We start from the raw sequence: 19,725 nt of genomic DNA, 5'->3' as shown, positions 1-19,725 counted from the left end.
CAATTATTAGCACCACATTAAATAAATAAATAAATAAATATCTGTCAACAACTAAATATATATAAGAATGCCTGGGTTATAATTATCTTTTAGTGAATTTACTACTTTGCCTTCCTTCTTTTCTGGCTAATTTCACTCAGTTTGCTATTTAATCTTTAATTACAGGCCACAAAAGAAGTAATAGAACGGGAAGCGCCAGGGATGGCCCTGGCAATGCTGATGGGATCACTTAATGTTACACCTCTGGGCATGCTCTCTAGGTAAGAAAGTAACCAATATGTTACAAAGAAAGTTAATTCCAGACCACTATGCAGTATAACCCAACTGATAAGTGTCAGAAACTTTAGTCACAACACTTAAGTTCACACCTTTTTTCCTGGTTTCAGTTTTAGTATGTTGTCTAGCTAGATCTCGGCCATTTTCAATTTCTGGGTTTTGGTTTTATTTGGGTTTTTAAATTTTTTTTTTATTTTTATTTCTTTTCTTATTTTTTGTATATTGTGTTAAAACCTTTAGAGAATATTGATTACAATCATGAAAGAAAAATTCAATTCATGTTTATAATCTCTTGGCAATTTAGTATATTTAAATTATTATATTAATAATATATACTTTCATTAAATTATATAGTTTAAATTGTACCTTCGTTGACATCCATCTTCAATCTGATGACTGAGTTGTTACTATTTTAGCAACTCTTAGATTAAAATCTCCTAAATGAGTATAATATACATCATTTAAGATGGAACTATCAGCTTAGTCAGAATCTGTTGATTTAATGACCATTGATTGTAAACACTTGATCTCAGAGCAACCATAAAATGCACAGCAACTTTATGATTTCAGAATTTCTTAATCATTTATAGCCATTTGCATCCTGTATGCAGTATGGATGTAAAGGTAAATGTACCCATTTAATTGTACCGGATGTGATTCATGATGTTCTTTTGGTTACTTAATTTATATTCCATCAATGTCAGCTGCTACAGGAGAATGTAAACTGTGCATTAATTACTATATTCTCTTTACTTCACATGTACTATATAACATTAAATTTAGTAAGAATAACTCAAGAGTTAATATAGCATTGTAGAGATTTTATATGTAAAAGTCCATGCCAGAGTTTAATGAATTCAAGTTGATTCTTTTATATCTTTTTTTAAAAACCCTTACTGATATTACCTATACCTCTGTAGTCCAGGGTTATATTTGATCTCTTTTTTCCTATGTAATTAAGTAGAGGTTTTGGAACATAAAAAGAACTTTTACTGGTATACAAGATATAATTAAGAAATAATTAATCTTCATCTCTTATTAATTTTTTGTAATAACATTTTAATTCAGGAGGCATAATAATATACTTATTTGCCAGGCCCCATAATAAACATGAGGGATTATAAGGATAGAAAGAAAAATAAGACATGATCCTTACCTTAAGGTAAACAGTTTAACTGAGGATCCAACAATTTAACTGAAGAAATTTTTATTCACAACTGTTAAGATAAACCTGTAACATAAGGATAGCTTTCTTGATATAGTATAGAATTAACCACTTTTTTTTTTCTTATTGAAAGGCTTTTCTGGGTTAGTCTCTCCCCTTTCTATAGCCCCATAATTACTGAGCACTGCCCTCTGAATGTGAAAAGTTAATTGGCAGGAGCTACTTCTAAGTATTTTGGAATAAATCAATCATCTTTTTCCTGAAGGTTTTGAAAATTTATATACATATGTATACATATATATTTAATAATATGTATTTATATATACATATTTAATAATAAGTATTTTTAAAATATATATGTATACACACACACACACATACACACTTTCTCTTCTTCTCCTCACACACAAGCTTCTAGGGACCCTCCTTCCCAGTTACTCTGAATAAAACACATTTCTTGCAGAGCCTTAATATACTTTGCTTTCATGTTCTTCTGTACAATTGGAACACCTTTGGGACAAAAGGACAAAAGACTTAAAAAAAGAAAAAACTAAGATTTTCACCCCAGCTCTGTAGATAGTAGGGACCCATTTTCAGTTTCCACTAGCCAGAGAGATCAGTATTTTCTCTGGGATTTAAGTATTCACACTATCATCGTCATAATATTGCAGCTCCAAACTCAGACTAGCCTCATTAAGGATTGTTATTCAGGTTTTGACTTCAGTCTCAAATCTTCCTATTATTCACATACAGATTTGTTAGGTAGTGACTCTGCATGTAAGGCAGAATACTGTGTATTCTGCCAACAATCAGTAAGAAATGCTGTTTTTTAACTTCTTGGCCAACACCACAAGATCCAAGATCAACAACTTTATCCTTAAGGTCAGATACTTGAGTTCATATCCTAGTATTACCTAACATTTAGTGCCACCTTTGGCAAGTTATTTAGCTAAATCTAGCACTTTCTGTACCAGTAGCTAATTACACTGCTTGCAAAATAGCCGCATATATGAGTCTGTCATTTATGCTTATTCATTTTAAAAAATCAAGTATTTTTTTTCTTTCTAAACTAATAATACTAGAGCAACCACTCTGGCTATAAATTAAGTTTGATTTATCCTGGGTTTTATTCTCAGTTAATTTCTTATCTCTTAATTTCTGATCTCTACTTAATTTTTCAGGGACATCACATAACTTATAGATATGAAATAATGTCTTACTTGCATAGGTTGATTCACTGAAACATATCTAAATTATAAAAAGAAAAACTGAGTGCTAGTGTTTTATTTTATAGAAACATTTACCATTATAATCCTAACCCCATCTTTCAATTGTGTTTTAAATATTTGGTTCATTTAGATGAGGTACTTAATTGGTTTTTTAAATATATGAAATAGAATAGGACCAATCTATTTTTGTTATGATTTATCCTATTACCTGCCATAATTTCCAATTTGGTCTTTATGCTTTATCTTGTTAGAATAAAATATAAAAATTCTTAACAAATACATTTTCTGTTTGGGAAGAGGAGGTAATTTTTCCCTTTGATGTTAAAAATAGATTTATGCTAATATTGGTTTAAAATAATTTTTCCTAAGGGCAAAAAATTACTAAACTTAAATTTTGATATCTGAATTGACTTATCTTACTATTTATTGTTAAAACAACGTGTCACTTAAAATAATTTACATTAGCAGTACTCTTATTGTGAAGAAGTACTTATTGTGATGGTACTAAAAGAAATACAGGATTTGAACGACACAATAAGCCAAGTAGATCTAATGCATGTAAAAAGAAGATGGTTGAGTTGTGAGCATCAGCAATGTGTCCAACTGTACAACAGTTGAACTGGCAAAATATTTCTGAAGTAACTATTTTGGAATTTAGGAATGTATTCAAAAGCTTGCAGATTTCAGGGGAAGTCTTGATGGCAAATTTTATTTAATTTTGATCACTTTCACCCTAATTTAGGACTTGCTATCTCCCAACCCCCTAGAACCACAGCAGGCTAGTGTCCCTAGGACAGCTTATAGAAGCCTTTAGATCATAACAGCCTAAATGTCTTTAATCAAAAAAGTTTGCAAGAGACAAATAAGTATATATATTATTGAAAGTTTCAAGACAGCATACTAATATGATACTTACAAACCTATGATACTTTTAAACATATATGTACTTAATAACAGACAATTCAAATAGCTGAAGCAAAGACTTACAAAATTAAAGGAATGCTATGCAATAATAATTAAAGAATTTAATACTTAAGATTCAATAAAGGAGAGATAACTAGACAATAAACTAAAGAAATACAGGATTTGAACAACACAATAAACCAAGTAGATCTAATGCATGTATATAAAATACCTAAGCAGCAGAATATTCACCTTCACCTTCATACATTACACAAAAGATAGCCTTTTTATCAAAGGTGGTTGGAAAACTGCATATCCCTTAGAATAACAAGAATAGATCCCTATCTCTCACTCTGCACAAAAGTCAACTCAAAATGGATCAAAGACCTAAGAATTAGAACAGAAACTTTGCAACTCTTATAAGAAAATGTAAGGTCAACACTCCAACATTATAGACACAGACAACAAGATCCTCAATAGGATTCCTAAATCTCAGGAAACAATGCCAAGAAATAATAAATGGATACCATTAAACAAAAAGGTTTGCACAGCAAAGGAAGCAAGAACATGAGGAAAGAACCTACAAAATGGGAGAAAGTCATTGCTATCTACTCTTTTTAGAGGATTAATATTCAGAAGCTAGAAGAACTCAAAAAACACTACCAAAAAACAAATAATCAATAAATGGGTAAATGAACTACATTGTATTATGTCCAACAAATACATGGAAATAATATTCAACATCTCTAGCAATTATGAAAATACAAATCAAAGCTACACTGAAATTTTATCTCATTCCAGTTAGAAAAGCACCCATCAAGAATACAAATAATAACAAATGCTGGAGAGGATGGGGTGGGGGAATAATACTTTTACCTTGTTGTTGGAATTATAAATTAGTATGACCGCTATGCAAAAAGTTAAGGGTCATATGTTTTCTCACATGTGGAAGCTAGTGGGGGAAAGGAAAAGAAAGGGGGGGGGGGGTGTCTCATGAAAATTGAAGGGAGAGAGTAGAAGAAAGAGACTGGAGAATGGAGGAGAGGGAAAATAGAAATATTGTGGAACAATATTAATCAAATTGTCTTATCATGTCATATATGAATATGTAACAACAAATCCCACTATTATGTGTAATTATAATGCACCAATGAAAAACTGGGGGGATGAGCAGAGAACTTGAACATATATTTTCTGAAACCGTACAAAGGACAGATAAGCATCTAAAAAGATCTTCAACGCCCCCAATGGTAAACCACTTTACATCCATTAGCATGGTGATATTTGAAAAAAGAAAACAACAAGTGTTAAAGAAGCTGTGGAGAAATTGTAAATCTTATTTATCACTCATGATAGTGTAAAATGGTATAACAATATGGCATTTCCAAAAACCAAACAAAAAAAAAGCGTCGAATAACCACATGAGCCAGCAATTCCACCTTTTGGAGAATATCCAAGAAAGTTGGAAACAAGTACTCTAATAGATATTTGTACATCAATGTCCATAGCAACATTATTCAAATAAACTAAAAAGTAGAACACAAATGTCCATCAACTGTTTAATGGGTTAAAAGTGTGTGTGTGTGTGTGTGTATGTGTGTGTGTGTGTTTATGGGAGGGGTTGAACTCAGTGGCACTGGACCACTTAGCCCCATCCCCAGCCATATTTGTATTTTATGTAGAGACAGGGTCTCACTGAGTTGCTTAGCACCCCACTTTTGCTGAGGCTGGCTTTGAACTCTCAGTTCTCCTGCCTCAGCCTCCTAAGCCACTGGGATTAAAGGCGTGTGCCACCACACCTGAACCCCAGGGCCTCACACATGCTAGGCAAGCAGTCTACCAAAGAGCCACAACCCCAGCCCTGTCTTTCATTTCTTTAATCTGTATTTTTCAGTTTTAAGCACACACTTTCTGTATTTTTTTTCTTAAGAGTTACACATATGTATTTTATTTTGCTTTGAATCATTATTAAGTGGCATTTTTAATTTCAGTGTCCATCACATAGTCATTGCTACTATATATTTCATTGGATATTCATAGTTTAGCTTTCTTACCTGATAGTACTAGTTTTAGGAGGGTTTGTTCTTAGGGCTTGTGTGTTTGTTGGTTTTTGTTTGCTTGTTTGGTTTTTGTTTTCTTTTTGCTTGCTTGTTTGCTTTTATTCTTTAGAAATTTCTATATCTGAAAATGGGCTAGTTTTAGTTCTTCCTTGCTGCAACCTGTGCAGCATCAACAGAAGATCTCGAGTAGGGGCAACTGGAGATGGAGAAAAACACACAAAGAAAACAGAGAGACATTTTAAGTAAAGCTGTGGCCAGGTGAGACACTGCACTCTGATGGAGGAACAGTGACCCAGAACTAGCTCCACAAGTTTATTATGTAGGGTCACATAATCAGGAAGTTAACTATAGGGCATTATAAATTGTTCAAGGCTTATGAGTTATCTAGAGGCTTCTTTGTGCACTAAAAAGTTACAGAGATAGAAACAATTTTGTGGCTATCCTGCTGTTACAGTTCTAGGAAGCACCCAGGAAGCCAATTGTAGTGGAATGCCTGATAACTGTTAGCATCATAGCCAAGTGTCAAGGTTGTTAACATCCTTACCTTTTTGACAAGGATTATTTCCCAGGCTTGGCTTTTACTGACACTGCAGGATCAGCCAATGACCCGGGTCTCATCTGCTCTTCATATTTCCTTTCTTATTTGTATGTCTTTTATTCTCTTCCTTGTGCTGGGGGCTGTAACTTTTGGAACTATGCTGCATAGCCATGATGAGACTGTACATCTGTGCCTATTTCCTGATCTTAGGGGGAAAATGTGGAGTCTTTTACATTAAGTACAATGTTATCTATACATTCTTTTAATTTTTAAAAAAACTATTTTTTTAATATTTTTAGTTGTCAATGAACCTTTATTTTATTTTTTATATGAGGTGAGAATCAAACCTAGTGCCTCACACATGCTAGGCAAGTGCTCTACTTCAGAGTCACAACCCAGCCCCTACTTTTTAAATTTCTATTGATTCTTTTTAGTTTTAATTAACACTGGGATACATTTTCACATAATCACAAAAGCATGGACTATAATTGCACTAATTCAGCTCACAACACTTCCCCTCCCCCCTCTCTTCTCCATCTATTCTACTGATCTTTCTATAATATGTAGTTGTTGTTTGTTTTATTTTAATTAGTTTCTTGTGGATATGCTTGATATTGAGATTCACTGTACTATATTCATGTATGTACATACAAAATATCAGTCAGATTCATTCAACTGGTCTCCCTCTATTCTGTACCACCTTCTTCTCCCTCAATCCCTTTTATCTACTCGACTGATCTCCACTCTTTTTTTTCTTTCATTCTGTACTCTCTATTTTCTTCTTTTTTTTTTTTTTTAAATTAGTTTCCACATATCACAGATAACATTTGACCTTTGAATTTTGGGGACTGGCTTATTTTACTTAACATGGTAGTCTCTAGTTTCTTCCATTTACTGGAAAATGCTATAATTTCATTCTTTATGGATGAATAATGCTCCCTTATGTACATATACCGCATTTTCTTTTTCCATTCATCTGTAGAAGGGCACCTAGTTTGGTTCCATAGCTTGGCTATTGTGAATTGTACTGCTATAAACATTCAAGTGGTTGCATCCCTGTAGTATGCTGACTTAAAACTCTTTGAATATATACCAAGGAGTGGGATAGCTGGGTCATATGGTAGTTCCATTCCTAGTGTTTGGGGGAAATCTTCATATTGCCTCACTTTCTGGAGTGATTATATTAAATTGCAGTACCACCAACAATGTGTAAGTGTGTCTTCATACATGTCCTTAGGGTAATGATATCCATCTCATTCCACCATCTTTTACCTCCATGCCCTCTCTCTTCCCCTCTCACTCCTTTGCCTTATCAAGAGTTCCTCTAATCTTCCCATGCTCCCCCTGGCAAACCCCCTATGAATCAGCCTCCTTATATCAGAGAAAACATTCAGCATTTGTTTTTTGGAGATTGGTGTCGCGACCCCTTGCCCGCAAGGAAGACGCAACTCAGGAATCTTCTTTCAGCAGTTTATTCAGGCCCTAGATATTTCTTCTTCTCTCCCTCAGATGCCCCTCCCAGCCTTAATAAAGCATCTCAAGCCCCAATGCGAAGCTGCCACGTGGAGCTTTCTCATAGGGTGGTGAAAAACCATGCGCCAACTCTCCCAAATAAGGAGTTGTTTGTCACAGACCACAGCGGAGCCAGCGCCATCTTGTAATGGCGACCATAGTCTGCAGAAACGGCAGAAGCGGCTCACCACAGATTGGCTAACTTCACTTAGCATTATATTCTCCATCTCCATCCATTTACCTACAAATGCCATATTTTATTCTCTTTTATTGCTGAATAATATTACATTCTGTATATGTACCATATATTTTTTAATCGTTCATCTACTGAAAGGCATCAAGGTTGGTTCCACAATTTAGCTATTGTGAATTGTGCTGCTGTAAACACTGATGTGGCTGTGTCCCTGTAGTATGTGGTTTTTAAGTCCTTTAGGTATAATCCGAGGAGAGGATTAGCTGGGTCAAATGGTGGTTTCATACCCAATTTTCCAAGGAATCTCCATACTGCTTTCCATATTGGCTGCCCCAATTTGCAGTCTACCATCAATGTATGAGTGTGCCTTTTCCCCCACATCCTCGCCAACACTTACTGTTGTTTGTCTTAATAATAGCTGCCATTCTAACTAAAGTGAGATGAAATATTAGAGTAGTTTTGATTTGCATTTCTCTGATTGCTAGAGATGATGAGCATTTTTTTCATATATTTGTTGATTGATTGTATATTCTCTTCTGAGAAGTGTCTGTTCAGGTCTTGGGCCCATTTGTTGATTGGGTTATTTGTTTTGGTGGTGCTTAGCTTTTTGAGTTCTTTATATACCCTAGAGATTAGTGCTCTATCTGATGTGTGAGAGGTAAATATTTGCTCCCAGGATGTAGGCTCTCTGTTCACCTCACAGATTGTTTATTTTGCTGAGAAAAAAAAAAAAAAAAAAGCTTTTTAGTTTGATTTCATCCCATTTATTGATTCTTGGTTTAAATTCTTACACTATTAGAATCTTATTAAGGAAATTTGGGCCTAATCCCACATGATGTAGATTAGGGCCTACTTTTTCTACTATTAGATGCAGAGTCTTTGGTTTAATTCCTAGGTCCTTGATGCATTTTGAGTTAAGTTTTGTGCATGGTGAGAGATAGGAGTTTAATTTCATTTTGTTGCATATGGATTTCCAGTTTTCCCAGCACTGTCTATTGAAGATGTTATCTTTTCTCCAGTGCATGTTTTGGGCACCCTTGTCTAATATAAGATAATTGTAATTTTGTGGGTTAGTCTCTATGTCATCTATTCTGTACCATTGGTCCACCAGTCTGTTTTTCGTGCCAAAACCATGCTGCTTTTGTTACTATTGCTCTGTAGTATAGTTTAAGGTCTAGTATAGTGACGCTACCTGCTTCACTCTTCCTGCTAAGGATTGCTTTAGCTATTCTGGGTCTCTTATTCTTCTAGATGAATTTCATGATTGCTTTTTCTATTTCTATGAGGAATGCCATTGGGATTTTTATTGGAATTGCATTAAATCTGTATAGTGCTTTTGATAGTATGGTCATTTTGATAATATTAATTCTGCCTATCCAAGAGCAAGGTAGATCCTTCCATTTTCTAAGGTCTTCTTTGATTTCTTTCTCTAGGGTTTTGTAGTTTTCATTGTATAGATCTTTCACCTCTTTTGTTGATTCCCAAGTACCCCCCCTTTTTTTTTAATGGCTATTGTGAGTGGAGTAGTTTTCCTCATTTTCTTCTCAGAGGATTTGTCACTAATATACAGAAATGCCTTTGATTTATGAGTAGTGATTTTATATCCTGCTACTTTGCTGAATTCATTTACTAGTTCTAGAAGTTTTGTGGTGGAGTTTTTTTGGGTCTTTTAGATATAGAATCATATCATCAGCAAATAGTGCTAATTTAAGTTCTTCTTTTCCTATATATATCCCTTTAATTTCTTTTGTCTAATTGCTCTGGCCAGTATTTCAAGAACTATGTTGAATAGAAGTGGTGAACGAGGGCATCCCTGTCTTGTTCCAGATTTTAGAGGGAATCCCTTCAATTTTTCTCTGTTTAGAATGATGTTGGCCTGAGGCTTAGCATAGATAGCCTTTGCGATGTTGAGATATGTTCTTATTATCCCCAGTTTTTCTAGTGTTTGGAACATAAAGTGGTGCTGTATTTTGTCAAATGCTTTTTCTGCATCTATAGACATGATCATATGATTCTTATCTTTAAGTCTATTGATGTGATAAATTACATTATTGCTTTTCTGTATGTTGAGCCAACCCTGCATCCCTGGGATGAATCCCACTTGATCATGGTATACAATCCTTTTGAATGTTTTTGTATTCGATTTGCCAGAATTTTACTTAGAATTTTTACATCTATGTTCATTAGAGATATTAGTCTGAAGTTTTCTTTCTTTGAAGTGTCTTTGACTGGTTTTGGAATCAGGGTGATATTGGCCTCATAGAATGAGTTTGGAAGTGCTCCCTCTTTTTCTATTTCCTGAAATAAATTGAAGAGTATTAGTATTAGTTCTTCTTTAAAGGTCTTGTAGAACTCAGCTGTGTATCCATCCGGACCTGGGCTTTTCTTCGTTTTTTTTCTTCTTCTTCTGTTTTCTCACTTGCTATTGATCTATTTAAGTTGTTTATATCTTCCTGGCTCAATCTGGGAAGATCTTATGACTTAAGGAATTTATCGATGCCTTCAATATCTTCTAGTTTATTGGAGTATAAGGTTTCAAAGTACTTTCTAATTATCTTCTGTAATTCTGTATTGTCTGTTGTGATATTGCCTTTTTCTTCACTTATGCTAGTAATTTGAGTTCTTGCCTTCTCTTCATTAGTGTGGCTAAGGGTCTATCAATTTTATTTCTTTTTTCAAGGAACCAACTTTTAGTTTTGTCATTTTTTTCAATTGTTTCTTAAAGCTCTGATTTTAATTATTTCTTGCCTTTTACTGCTTTTGCTGCTGATTTGTTCTTCTTTTTCTAGGGCTTTGAGATGTAGTGTGAGGTTATTTATTTGTTGACTTTTTCTTCTTTTAAGGAATGAACTCTATGCAATAAACTTTCCTCTTAGTACTGCTTTCATAGTGTCCCAGAGATTTCCATATGTTGTGTCTGTGTTCTCATTTACCTCTAAGAATTTTTTAATCTCCTCCTTTCTGTCTTCTGTAGCCCATTGTTCATTCAGTAGCATATTGTTCAGTCTCCATGTGATGCATAAATTTTCATTTTTTATTTTGTTGTTGATTTCCAATTTCAATCCATTATGATCTGATAAAATACATGGTAGTATGTCTACTTTTTTGTATTTGCTAAGAGTTGCTGTGTGGCATAGTATATGGTCTATTTTAGCGAAAGATCCATGTGCTGCTGAGAAGAAAGTGTATCCACTTGATACTGGTTGAAATATTCTATATATGTCCTGTTAAGTCTAAGTTATTAATTGTGTTATTGAGCTCTATAGTTTCTTTAGTCAACTTTTGTTTGGAAGATCTATCCAGTGGTGAGAGAGATGTGTTAAAGTCACCCATGATTATTGTGTTGTAGTCAATTTGACTCTTGAACTTAAGAAGAATTTATTTGATGAACATAGCTGCACCATTGTTTGGGGCATATATATTTATGATTGTTATGTCTTGTTGGCGTATTGTTCCCTTGAGCAGTATGTAATGTCCATCTTTATCCCTTTTGATTAATTTTGGCTTGATGTCTACTTTATTTGATATGAGTATGGAAACCCCTGCTTGCTTCCGTAGTCCATGTGAGTGTTATGATTTTTTTTCCCAACCCTTCACCTTCAATCTGGGTATGTCTTTTCCAAACAGATGAGTCTCCTGTAGGCAACATATTGTTGGATCTTTTTTTAATCCAGTCTGCTAGCCTGTCTTCTAATTGGTGAGTTTAAGCCATTGTCTTTTAGGGTTAGTGTTGAGACATGATTTGCATTTCCAGCCATATTTGTTTATTTTTGTTATTTAACTTGACTTGGTTTTCTTCTTTGATTAGTTTTTCCTTTAGTGTGCTACCTTCCTCTGCTGGTTTTCATTGTTGTTTTTCATTTCCTCTTCATGAAGTATTTTGCCAAGGATGTTTGTAGTGCCAATTTTCTAGCAATAAATTCTTTTAACTTTTACTAATCTTGCAAGGTTTTTATTTCATCTTCAAATTTGAAGCTTAATTTTGCTGGATACAAGATTCTTAGTTGGCACTCATTATCTTTCAGAGCTTGAAATATGTTGTTCCAGGATCTTCTTTCAGGGTCTGTGTTGAAAAATCTGCCATTATCCTAATTGGTTTACCCCTATATGTAATCTGATTCCTTTCTCTTGTAGCTTTTAAAATTCTCTCCTTATTCTGTATGTTGGGCATTTTCATTATAATGTGTCTTGGTGTGGATCTGTTGTGATTTTGCACATTTGGCATCCTGTAGGCTTCTGGATATAGATTTCTGTTTCATTCTTCATGTCTGGAAAGTTTTCTGATATTATTTTGTTAAACAGATTGTTCATTCCTTTGGTTTGTACTTCTATGCCTTCCTGTATCCCAGTAACTCTTAAATTTGGTCTTTTTATGCCATCCCATATTTCTTGGATATTCTGCTTGTGGTTTCTTATCATTTTCACTGTGCTGTTTACATTCTTTTCAAGATGATAAAGTGTATCATCTTCATTATCTGATGTCCTATCTTTAAGTGGTCTACTCTATTGGTGATGCTCTCCTTTGAGTTTTTAGTTTGATTTATTATTTCTTTCATTTCAAGGATTTCTGTTTGTTTTTTTTTGTTGTTGTTGTTGTTTATTTGTTTGTTTGTTTGTTTGTTTGAATCGCCTCTATCTCCCTGTTGATTTGATCTTTTGCTTCTTGGATTTGTTTATTTAGCTCATTGTCAAAGTGATCTTTCACTGCCTGTATTTGTTCTCTAATGTCTTAAATCTTTCTCTAAAATTCTTTCTGATGTAGCTGTCAATTCTTTTGATGATGTGTTGTCTTGAATTATTTGTGGTACTTTCTTTCCTTGTCTTTTCATGTTGCTCACATTTCCTTTTTTTCCCACCTCTATGTGACTGGTGTGTTATTGTTTTTACCTTATATATTTGTAGTGCTCTTGTATGGTTCCATGATCCCTCCTTTGTGGGGAAGGACAATGTGAACAGATCCTAATGAACAAATTATTGTTATTAAAACATTTACAGTTTAGTCTCAATGTCCAGAAATGTTGGATTCAATTATTATTTAAAATATAATAATTAGTTTCATAAAAAGGTTTCTAGTTTCTGGCGGTGGCCAATGAACTGGAGGTCGGATGTAGGACAATATACTTCTCAAATGGAGGTCCCATTTGATAGCCACGCCCACCAAAATGGCTAGAGAGGTTTTCCAAGATGGAGTCGGACTACTTCCAGTGCCAAGCTGTCTGGTGAGGCAGGAGGATCTAGGATGGCTTTTTCCTTTAGCTAGATTGCAGCCATGTGGCCTGTGTGGGAGCGGCGCGGAGCTGACTATGTGATTCTGGTACGCTGCTTGAAAGCCATGTGTGCGCTAAAACTGCAGGCTTTGTGTCCGGAGTCCAAAGTCTTATTGGAATATAGACACTCTGATTTCTGCACAGGTGTTCATAGCTCTGATTGTTTCTGTGAAAATCCACTGTATATGGGTCTTGTCAAATGCTCTGAGATGTTGTATTTCATCTAGGTGACACCTTGTGGAGACGCCTCCTGTTTTCTTGATTTAATTCCACAGAGCAGCCAGAAACAGTACCTCCTCTCCTCTGCCATCTTGGATCCAACTTCTTTTTGTTTCTTTGAGGCTATTGTAAATGGGGTAGTTTTCCTCATTTCCCTGTCAGAGGATTTGTCACTGATTAGAAATGCCTTTCATTTATGGGTTTTTGATTTTAAATCCTGCTACTTTGCCTAATTCATTTATTAGTTCTAGAAGTTTTCTGGTAGAACTTTTTAGGTCTTCTAGCTATAGAATCATATCATCTGCAAATAGTGCTAATTTGAGTTCTTCTTTTCCTATCTGTATCTCTTTAATTTTTTTTATCTTTCTAATTGCTCTGGCCAGTGTTTCAAGAACTATGTTGAATAGAAGTGGTGAAAGAGGGTATCCCTGCCTTTTCCCAGTTTTTAGAGGGAATGCCTTCAATTTTTCTCTGTTTAGAATGATGTTGGCCTGAGGTTTGGCATAGATAGCCTTTAAGATGCCTAGATACATTCCTGTCATCCCTAGATTTTTTAGTGTTTTGAACATGACGGTGTGCTTTATTTTGTCGAATGCTTTTTCTACATCTATTGAGATGATCATATGATTCTTATCTTTAAGTCTATTGATGTGATGAATTAGTTTTATTGGTTTCCATATGTTAGACCAACCTTGCATCCCTGGAATGATTCCAACTTGATCATGTTGCACTCTCTTTTTGATATGTTTTTCTATTTGATTTGCCAGAATTTTAGCATCTATGTTCATTAGAGATATTAGTCTAATTTTTTTTCTTTGTTGTGTCTTTACCTGTTTTTGGAATCAGGGTGATATTGGCCTCATAAAATGAGTTTGGAAATGCTCCTTCTTTTTCTATTTCACGAAATAATTTGTAGAGTATTGGTATTAGTTCTTCTTTATGGGTTTTGTAGAACTCAGCTGTGTATCCATCTGGTCCTGGGCTTTTCTTGGTTCATCGAACTAGAAATTAGACCAGAAACCCTACCCCCTGCAACTGCTAGAAGAAAATAGAGGCCTAACATTTTTACATGTCATAATAGGAACCGGCTTCCTTAACAAGACTCCAAAATACATTTTTTTAAAAGCAGCTCAAGCAATATCAAGAACAGGTAGCAGCAGTGCTGATAAGAATATAAATTGGTAAACATTATGGAAAACTATTTGCTTTTATGTATTAAAGCTGCACATCTGCCTATTCCTATGACTCATAAGTTTTACTTCTATCTAGATACCCTAGAACAGTAGCTTTCAAACTTTTGACCAAATATATTTCACATCTTAACCTAGTACCCACACACATGCATATATTCATGTCTTTGTGTTTGTGTGTGTGTGTGTGTGTGTGTGTGTTTAAGCATATACACCACATGTGGGTATATACAAAGCTCACAAATTTATGACACAATACTTTTTGTAACTTTAAGGAAGGCTTTTTGATACTTTCTGTTTTTTTTTTTCTACCTGTCTTAAATTCATGTTGTGCTGCCATAACAATATCTGAGAATGGGTAGTTTATATAGTGCAGTAATTTATTTTTTACAGTTGTAGAATCTGATAAGTCCAAAATCAGGGGGCCCACATCAAACTGGGATATTTTTACTGTGTCATTCCACAGCAAATGGTGGAAGTGTAAAAGAGCATGCATGACAGAGATTGGAGATTGAGCTCATAACCGAAAAGCCCTTTTATAATCACCCGTAATCCATTCATGAGGATGGAGAATTCATTAATGTTAAACCACAACACAAAGAAAAGACCACCAACCCCAATTTCAGATCAAATTAAAGCAAGCGTGTAATTCTGACCTGCCTGGACTGTCTCTCCCGAAATCCTTCCGTTAGAGAACAGTACTCCAGCTCTCAAGGATCACAGTTTTATAGCACAAAAGTTATAAAAGTGGGGTGTCTTCAGTACTTACAGAAAACAGGATTTTGACAAGCATAATACATAGACCATTAAGGTAGTAGGTTAATGGTCTAAATGGTTCAGCACTTAGGGAGTAAATTTAGATCCCAACATCAGAATTTATGAGGCATCATTAGGATTTCAGAGAGGGTTGTTATCTGGTCAGGAAAAGCCAGAATTTATGAGGCGCTACTAAGGTTTCAGAGAGAATTGTTATCTGGTCAGGGAAAACCAGGCATGGGTGAGTTCAAGGCATGAGCAGGCATTCCAAGCAAGTTTAGAAATTGCAGTGATTCATAGTAAAACAGAAATTAACTTTTCATGACTTTGTGAGGAGTTGGCTCCCAATCTTAAGATGGAATTAGGCTGGGTTCATCAAGTAATACCTCCCTTTAGCTCCCCCTCCCCAACATTGTTTCATTAGGGATTAATGCAACATGCTTGTGGGGGGAACACATTCAAACCATAATACCACCTTATTAATTATTTATGATCAATAATTTGAAGAACATTATCCTAATGAAAGCCTCACGTGAAATATAAAGCAATGTTAATAGCTACATTGTTTATAGTAGCAGCAAATGAAAACAAATGTCCATCAAGAAAAATGGATAAGGGGCTGGGGTTGTGACTCAGTAGTAGAGCTCTTGCCTAGCATGTATGAAGCACTGAGTACGATTCTCAGCACCACATATAAATAAACAAATTAAAGGTCCATTGAGAACTAAAAAATGTAGTTAAGAAAAAAAGAAAAGAAAAATGGATAAATGAAATGAAGTATAGCCAGACAATGGAATGGTGTACAACAGTGAAAATGTTCTATAGCTTTGCACACATCAGGAAGGAGGAATCTCAAACACAGTATTGAGTAAGCAAATCAGTTGTGTAACATATACAGTATGATTTCTTTTGTATAAATTTTTAAAACATGCTAAACTGAACAATATGTTTTGATTAACATGTGTGCAAAAGTATGCTTAAGTGCCAGTTGTAATGGTGCATGCCTGTAGTATAGTCCTGGCTTAGGAAGCTAAGGCAGAAGGGTTGCTTGAGCCCAAACATTCAAGACCAACCCCGGGCAATATAAACAAGACCCTGTTACCAAGAAAAGGAAATTTTGGGGTTTTTTAATTTAAGTAAGCAAATGACTGATGTGCATTCCACATGGATGAACCTTGAAAACATTATGCTAAGTAAAATAAGCCAGTCACAAAAAGTCACATATGATTCCATTTATGTTAAAGGTTCAGAATAGGCAAATCTATAAAGACAGAATGTAGATTAGTGGTTGAGGGTTGGAATAAAATGTGAAGTGAATTCTAATGGCTGTGGTATTTTTGTCAGGAGTGATGAAAATATTTTAAAACTGATCATGGTAATGGTTACTCAACTATGTATATACTTTACATACCATTGAATTGTACAGTTTAAATCCATTAATTGTGTCCTAATTATATCAATAATGCTGCTAAAATTAAGTAAGAAGATAATAGGTTTGAAACTCAGGATAATAGTTATCTGGGGAAGAAGGGAGTTGAAATCTAAGCAAGGCACCAAGTAGTGTTTTGGGATTTCAGTTATAGTCTGTTTCTTCACCTAGATGGTAGGCATATCAGTAAGTTTTTATTGTTATTGTGTATATTTTATACATTTTTTTATTTAATACTTAATAAAATTTTTTTTAGTTAATACTTTTTTATATTCTTTCACCCATACCTGTTATGATCAAGTTTAATATAGAATATGCTATAAATATACTACAAATCTAGATCAGTACTAGTTTTCCTCAAAATGTTCCCTTTGTTAAAAATTATTCTTTATGTATTAAAGTTTCCAAAAGTATTTTTGGAGAAAAAGCTGCCCAACACATTGTATTCTGTATATCAGAATACACTTAACGATAACCTGCCTACTTTGCTTCATTATGTTTGTAACCAACCTAATTCACCTCTTATATTATTTCACCTATTAACTGATTTCCTGGTTTCCTGACTTGGACTTCCCCAGTCAGTTTTCCATATTGCAGTCAGAAATATTTCTTGGAAATACAGATAGTTTGTTATTTCTCTGATCAGAACTCTTCAGTGGAATTTCATGCTCTGCTGTGGATATAGTTTATGGATAAAAACTGAATACTTTAAGATTACTTTCCAAGGCCTATTTAATTGCCGAACTCTGGCTGGGCACAAAATAACCCAGCAGCCACACAGCCTTGTAGGTTCAAAACAGGAACTCCTTTATTCTCAGCACTCCCTTGAAGCCACGCACACAGCTTTCTCCAGGGACACACCACACCCCAACCAGAAATCCCTCCTCTCGCACTTCCCAACCAATGGGAACTCTCCGGGAATCCCTGGGAGAACTGGAAAATAGCCAGTGCCTGAGGCAGCAAGAGCCGCCCCATTGCCTGACAGTAAAGGTCAAATATATAATACAATCAATCCAGCATCACAGCAATTATATATAGCTTAACTCAAATCATCATCTCAATGGTTCACTGGCATCACCTTTCAAACATTCCCTCTGGCAAATGCCAGGCATCATTCTGACTGGCAGTGGCTCTCAACATTTAATTTGCCTTTTTTTTTTTTTAACAGTATCTTCCACCCATATTTATTGTTACCACACACATAAGGTTGTTCTCTCGCTAGCTTCTGGATCCTTGGTACATGCCATTTTCTCAGCCTGAAAGTGTACTTCTTATTTTCCATCTCTGTAACACCTACAAGGTTTAGCTTATATATTCCTTTCTTCTTAGAAGTTTCCCTAGCCACCCAACCCTCCCTCACATATAGCTAAAATGACTTTCCCATTTTTCCCTTAGTATTTTTGCAGTAATATGCCTGTAGTATTTATTTAAGCATATTAACACTTATTGATACTTTTCTGTATATCTGTAAATTCCCCCGGGGCAAGACTGTTTTATTTTTGTAGCCCCATTACCTAACACTGCCTAGCCCCCATGGAAAGTACTCAATAACTATTTATTGAATGAACTAGATGAATTTATAATAAAATTACTGACAATTAAAACTATTACTCAGGCTTTTGCACTAGCCTAGTTGACTGATTTTAATATATTCTTTATTTTGCTTTTAAAAATTTCTTCTACATGGACATTTAATATTGAATATATTAGGTGTTCATGCCTCCTATAATTTGATGTTTAAAGAAACTGAAACCCTTTCAAAGGAAATACATAAAAATATGTATCTTAAAAAAATAAAAATAAGAAATAAAATAGTAAATGAAGATATCTAAAAAAGAAAAATTTATATCTTACTTCTATTTTCTTTTTAATATCTGAAGTTTGCAAGTATAAATTTTGGCAAATATGCTTCAGTTTTTCATTGACTAAGGTGTATGCTATCCTAACTACAATTCTGACAAAAGTGCCATTTTTAGTCTTCTATATCAGAAAAATCTGAAATGGAAAAAATTATCTAAAAACTAGAACTAAAAAGCAAGTAACATCTCTATCCAAGATGATGGTTACTTATATTTACATGTGAAAAATTTAGAAGATAATGCACATGAGAGATGACTTTATTGAGATGGGACTTGGTGGGTAGTTTTATTTTATTTCTCTTTCTCTAAACATTTCACTAAAAATTTAAGCCCAAATTATTTAGTTTAATAATCTATTTATCCAGCTCTGGTTGCATCTGAAGTCATATACTGGATTATTTCTTCATATAACCAGTCTACTGTTAAATTTACAATTCAACTCCTTTTCATTTTTAATTCAGTCTACCTGAAAGGAGTAAAGTTTAAAGATTTTTTAAAAAACATAGAAAGAACAAGAGAGAGAAAGGAGGAAGGGAGTGAGGGAGGGAGTAAGATACACTGATTTCAAGAGGAACTGATTTCCTGAAAGGCAGTAATATTATTACATCATATTTTGGAAAAGTTCTTATCCCAGTTGTACATTTAACTGTTACCATGGTCAAATTCATACTGTTTCCTCATTTATAAAGTTGGAATCAATACCAACTTCATGGGGCTACTATGAGAATAATATGAAAATAATATGTAAGTACATAGCAGTCAGTAACACATAAATGTTATGTGCTACATTATTTACATGTCATCCTAGTTGAATTGCCATAATATTACTGACTAAAAGAAAAGTTCCTCCACATCTCACCCACTGTGAAAAAGGAAGGTAAAATTAAAAAAAAACAGAAGGGAGAAAAGAACAAATCATTGTTTAATGGTGAGAGCATAACATGCTGAAATAGATATCTCAGAGAACATGAACCAAAATTCATTCAACTTATATTTAATGTTTTGCATTATTAGATTCTCTTTCCTTTACATCATGTGTTTCCCCCTTTCAGTTCATCTTAGACTATTATTCCTGAAATAGTTCTTAATAATATTGAGCAGAATCCATCAATGGTCCCAGTGCCTTAAG

The 19,725-nt window shown here is 34.4% G+C and overlaps 1 protein-coding gene across 17 annotated transcripts in view; it reads left to right on the top strand.

The window, feature by feature from the left end:
• The window catches only part of Gphn (gephyrin), a 602,369-nt gene that overhangs the window by 319,483 nt on the left and 263,161 nt on the right, over positions 1-19,725 (top strand). For all 17 annotated transcript variants that reach the window (XM_058584564.1, XM_058584567.1, XM_058584570.1 and 14 more), the window contains one exon: positions 166-260. In XM_058584564.1, coding sequence (XP_058440547.1) covers positions 166-260 — 95 coding nt within the window. The remainder of the gene's footprint in view (positions 1-165; positions 261-19,725) is intronic.

The sequence above is a fragment of the Marmota monax genome, unplaced genomic scaffold (genome assembly GCF_021218885.2).
Source record: "Marmota monax isolate L192 unplaced genomic scaffold, Marmota_monax_Labrador192_F-V1.1 WCK01_AAM20220418_F8-fsc00001, whole genome shotgun sequence".
Lineage (NCBI taxonomy): Eukaryota > Metazoa > Chordata > Mammalia > Rodentia > Sciuridae > Marmota > Marmota monax.
This window is presented reverse-complemented; position numbering and strand designations above follow the sequence as displayed.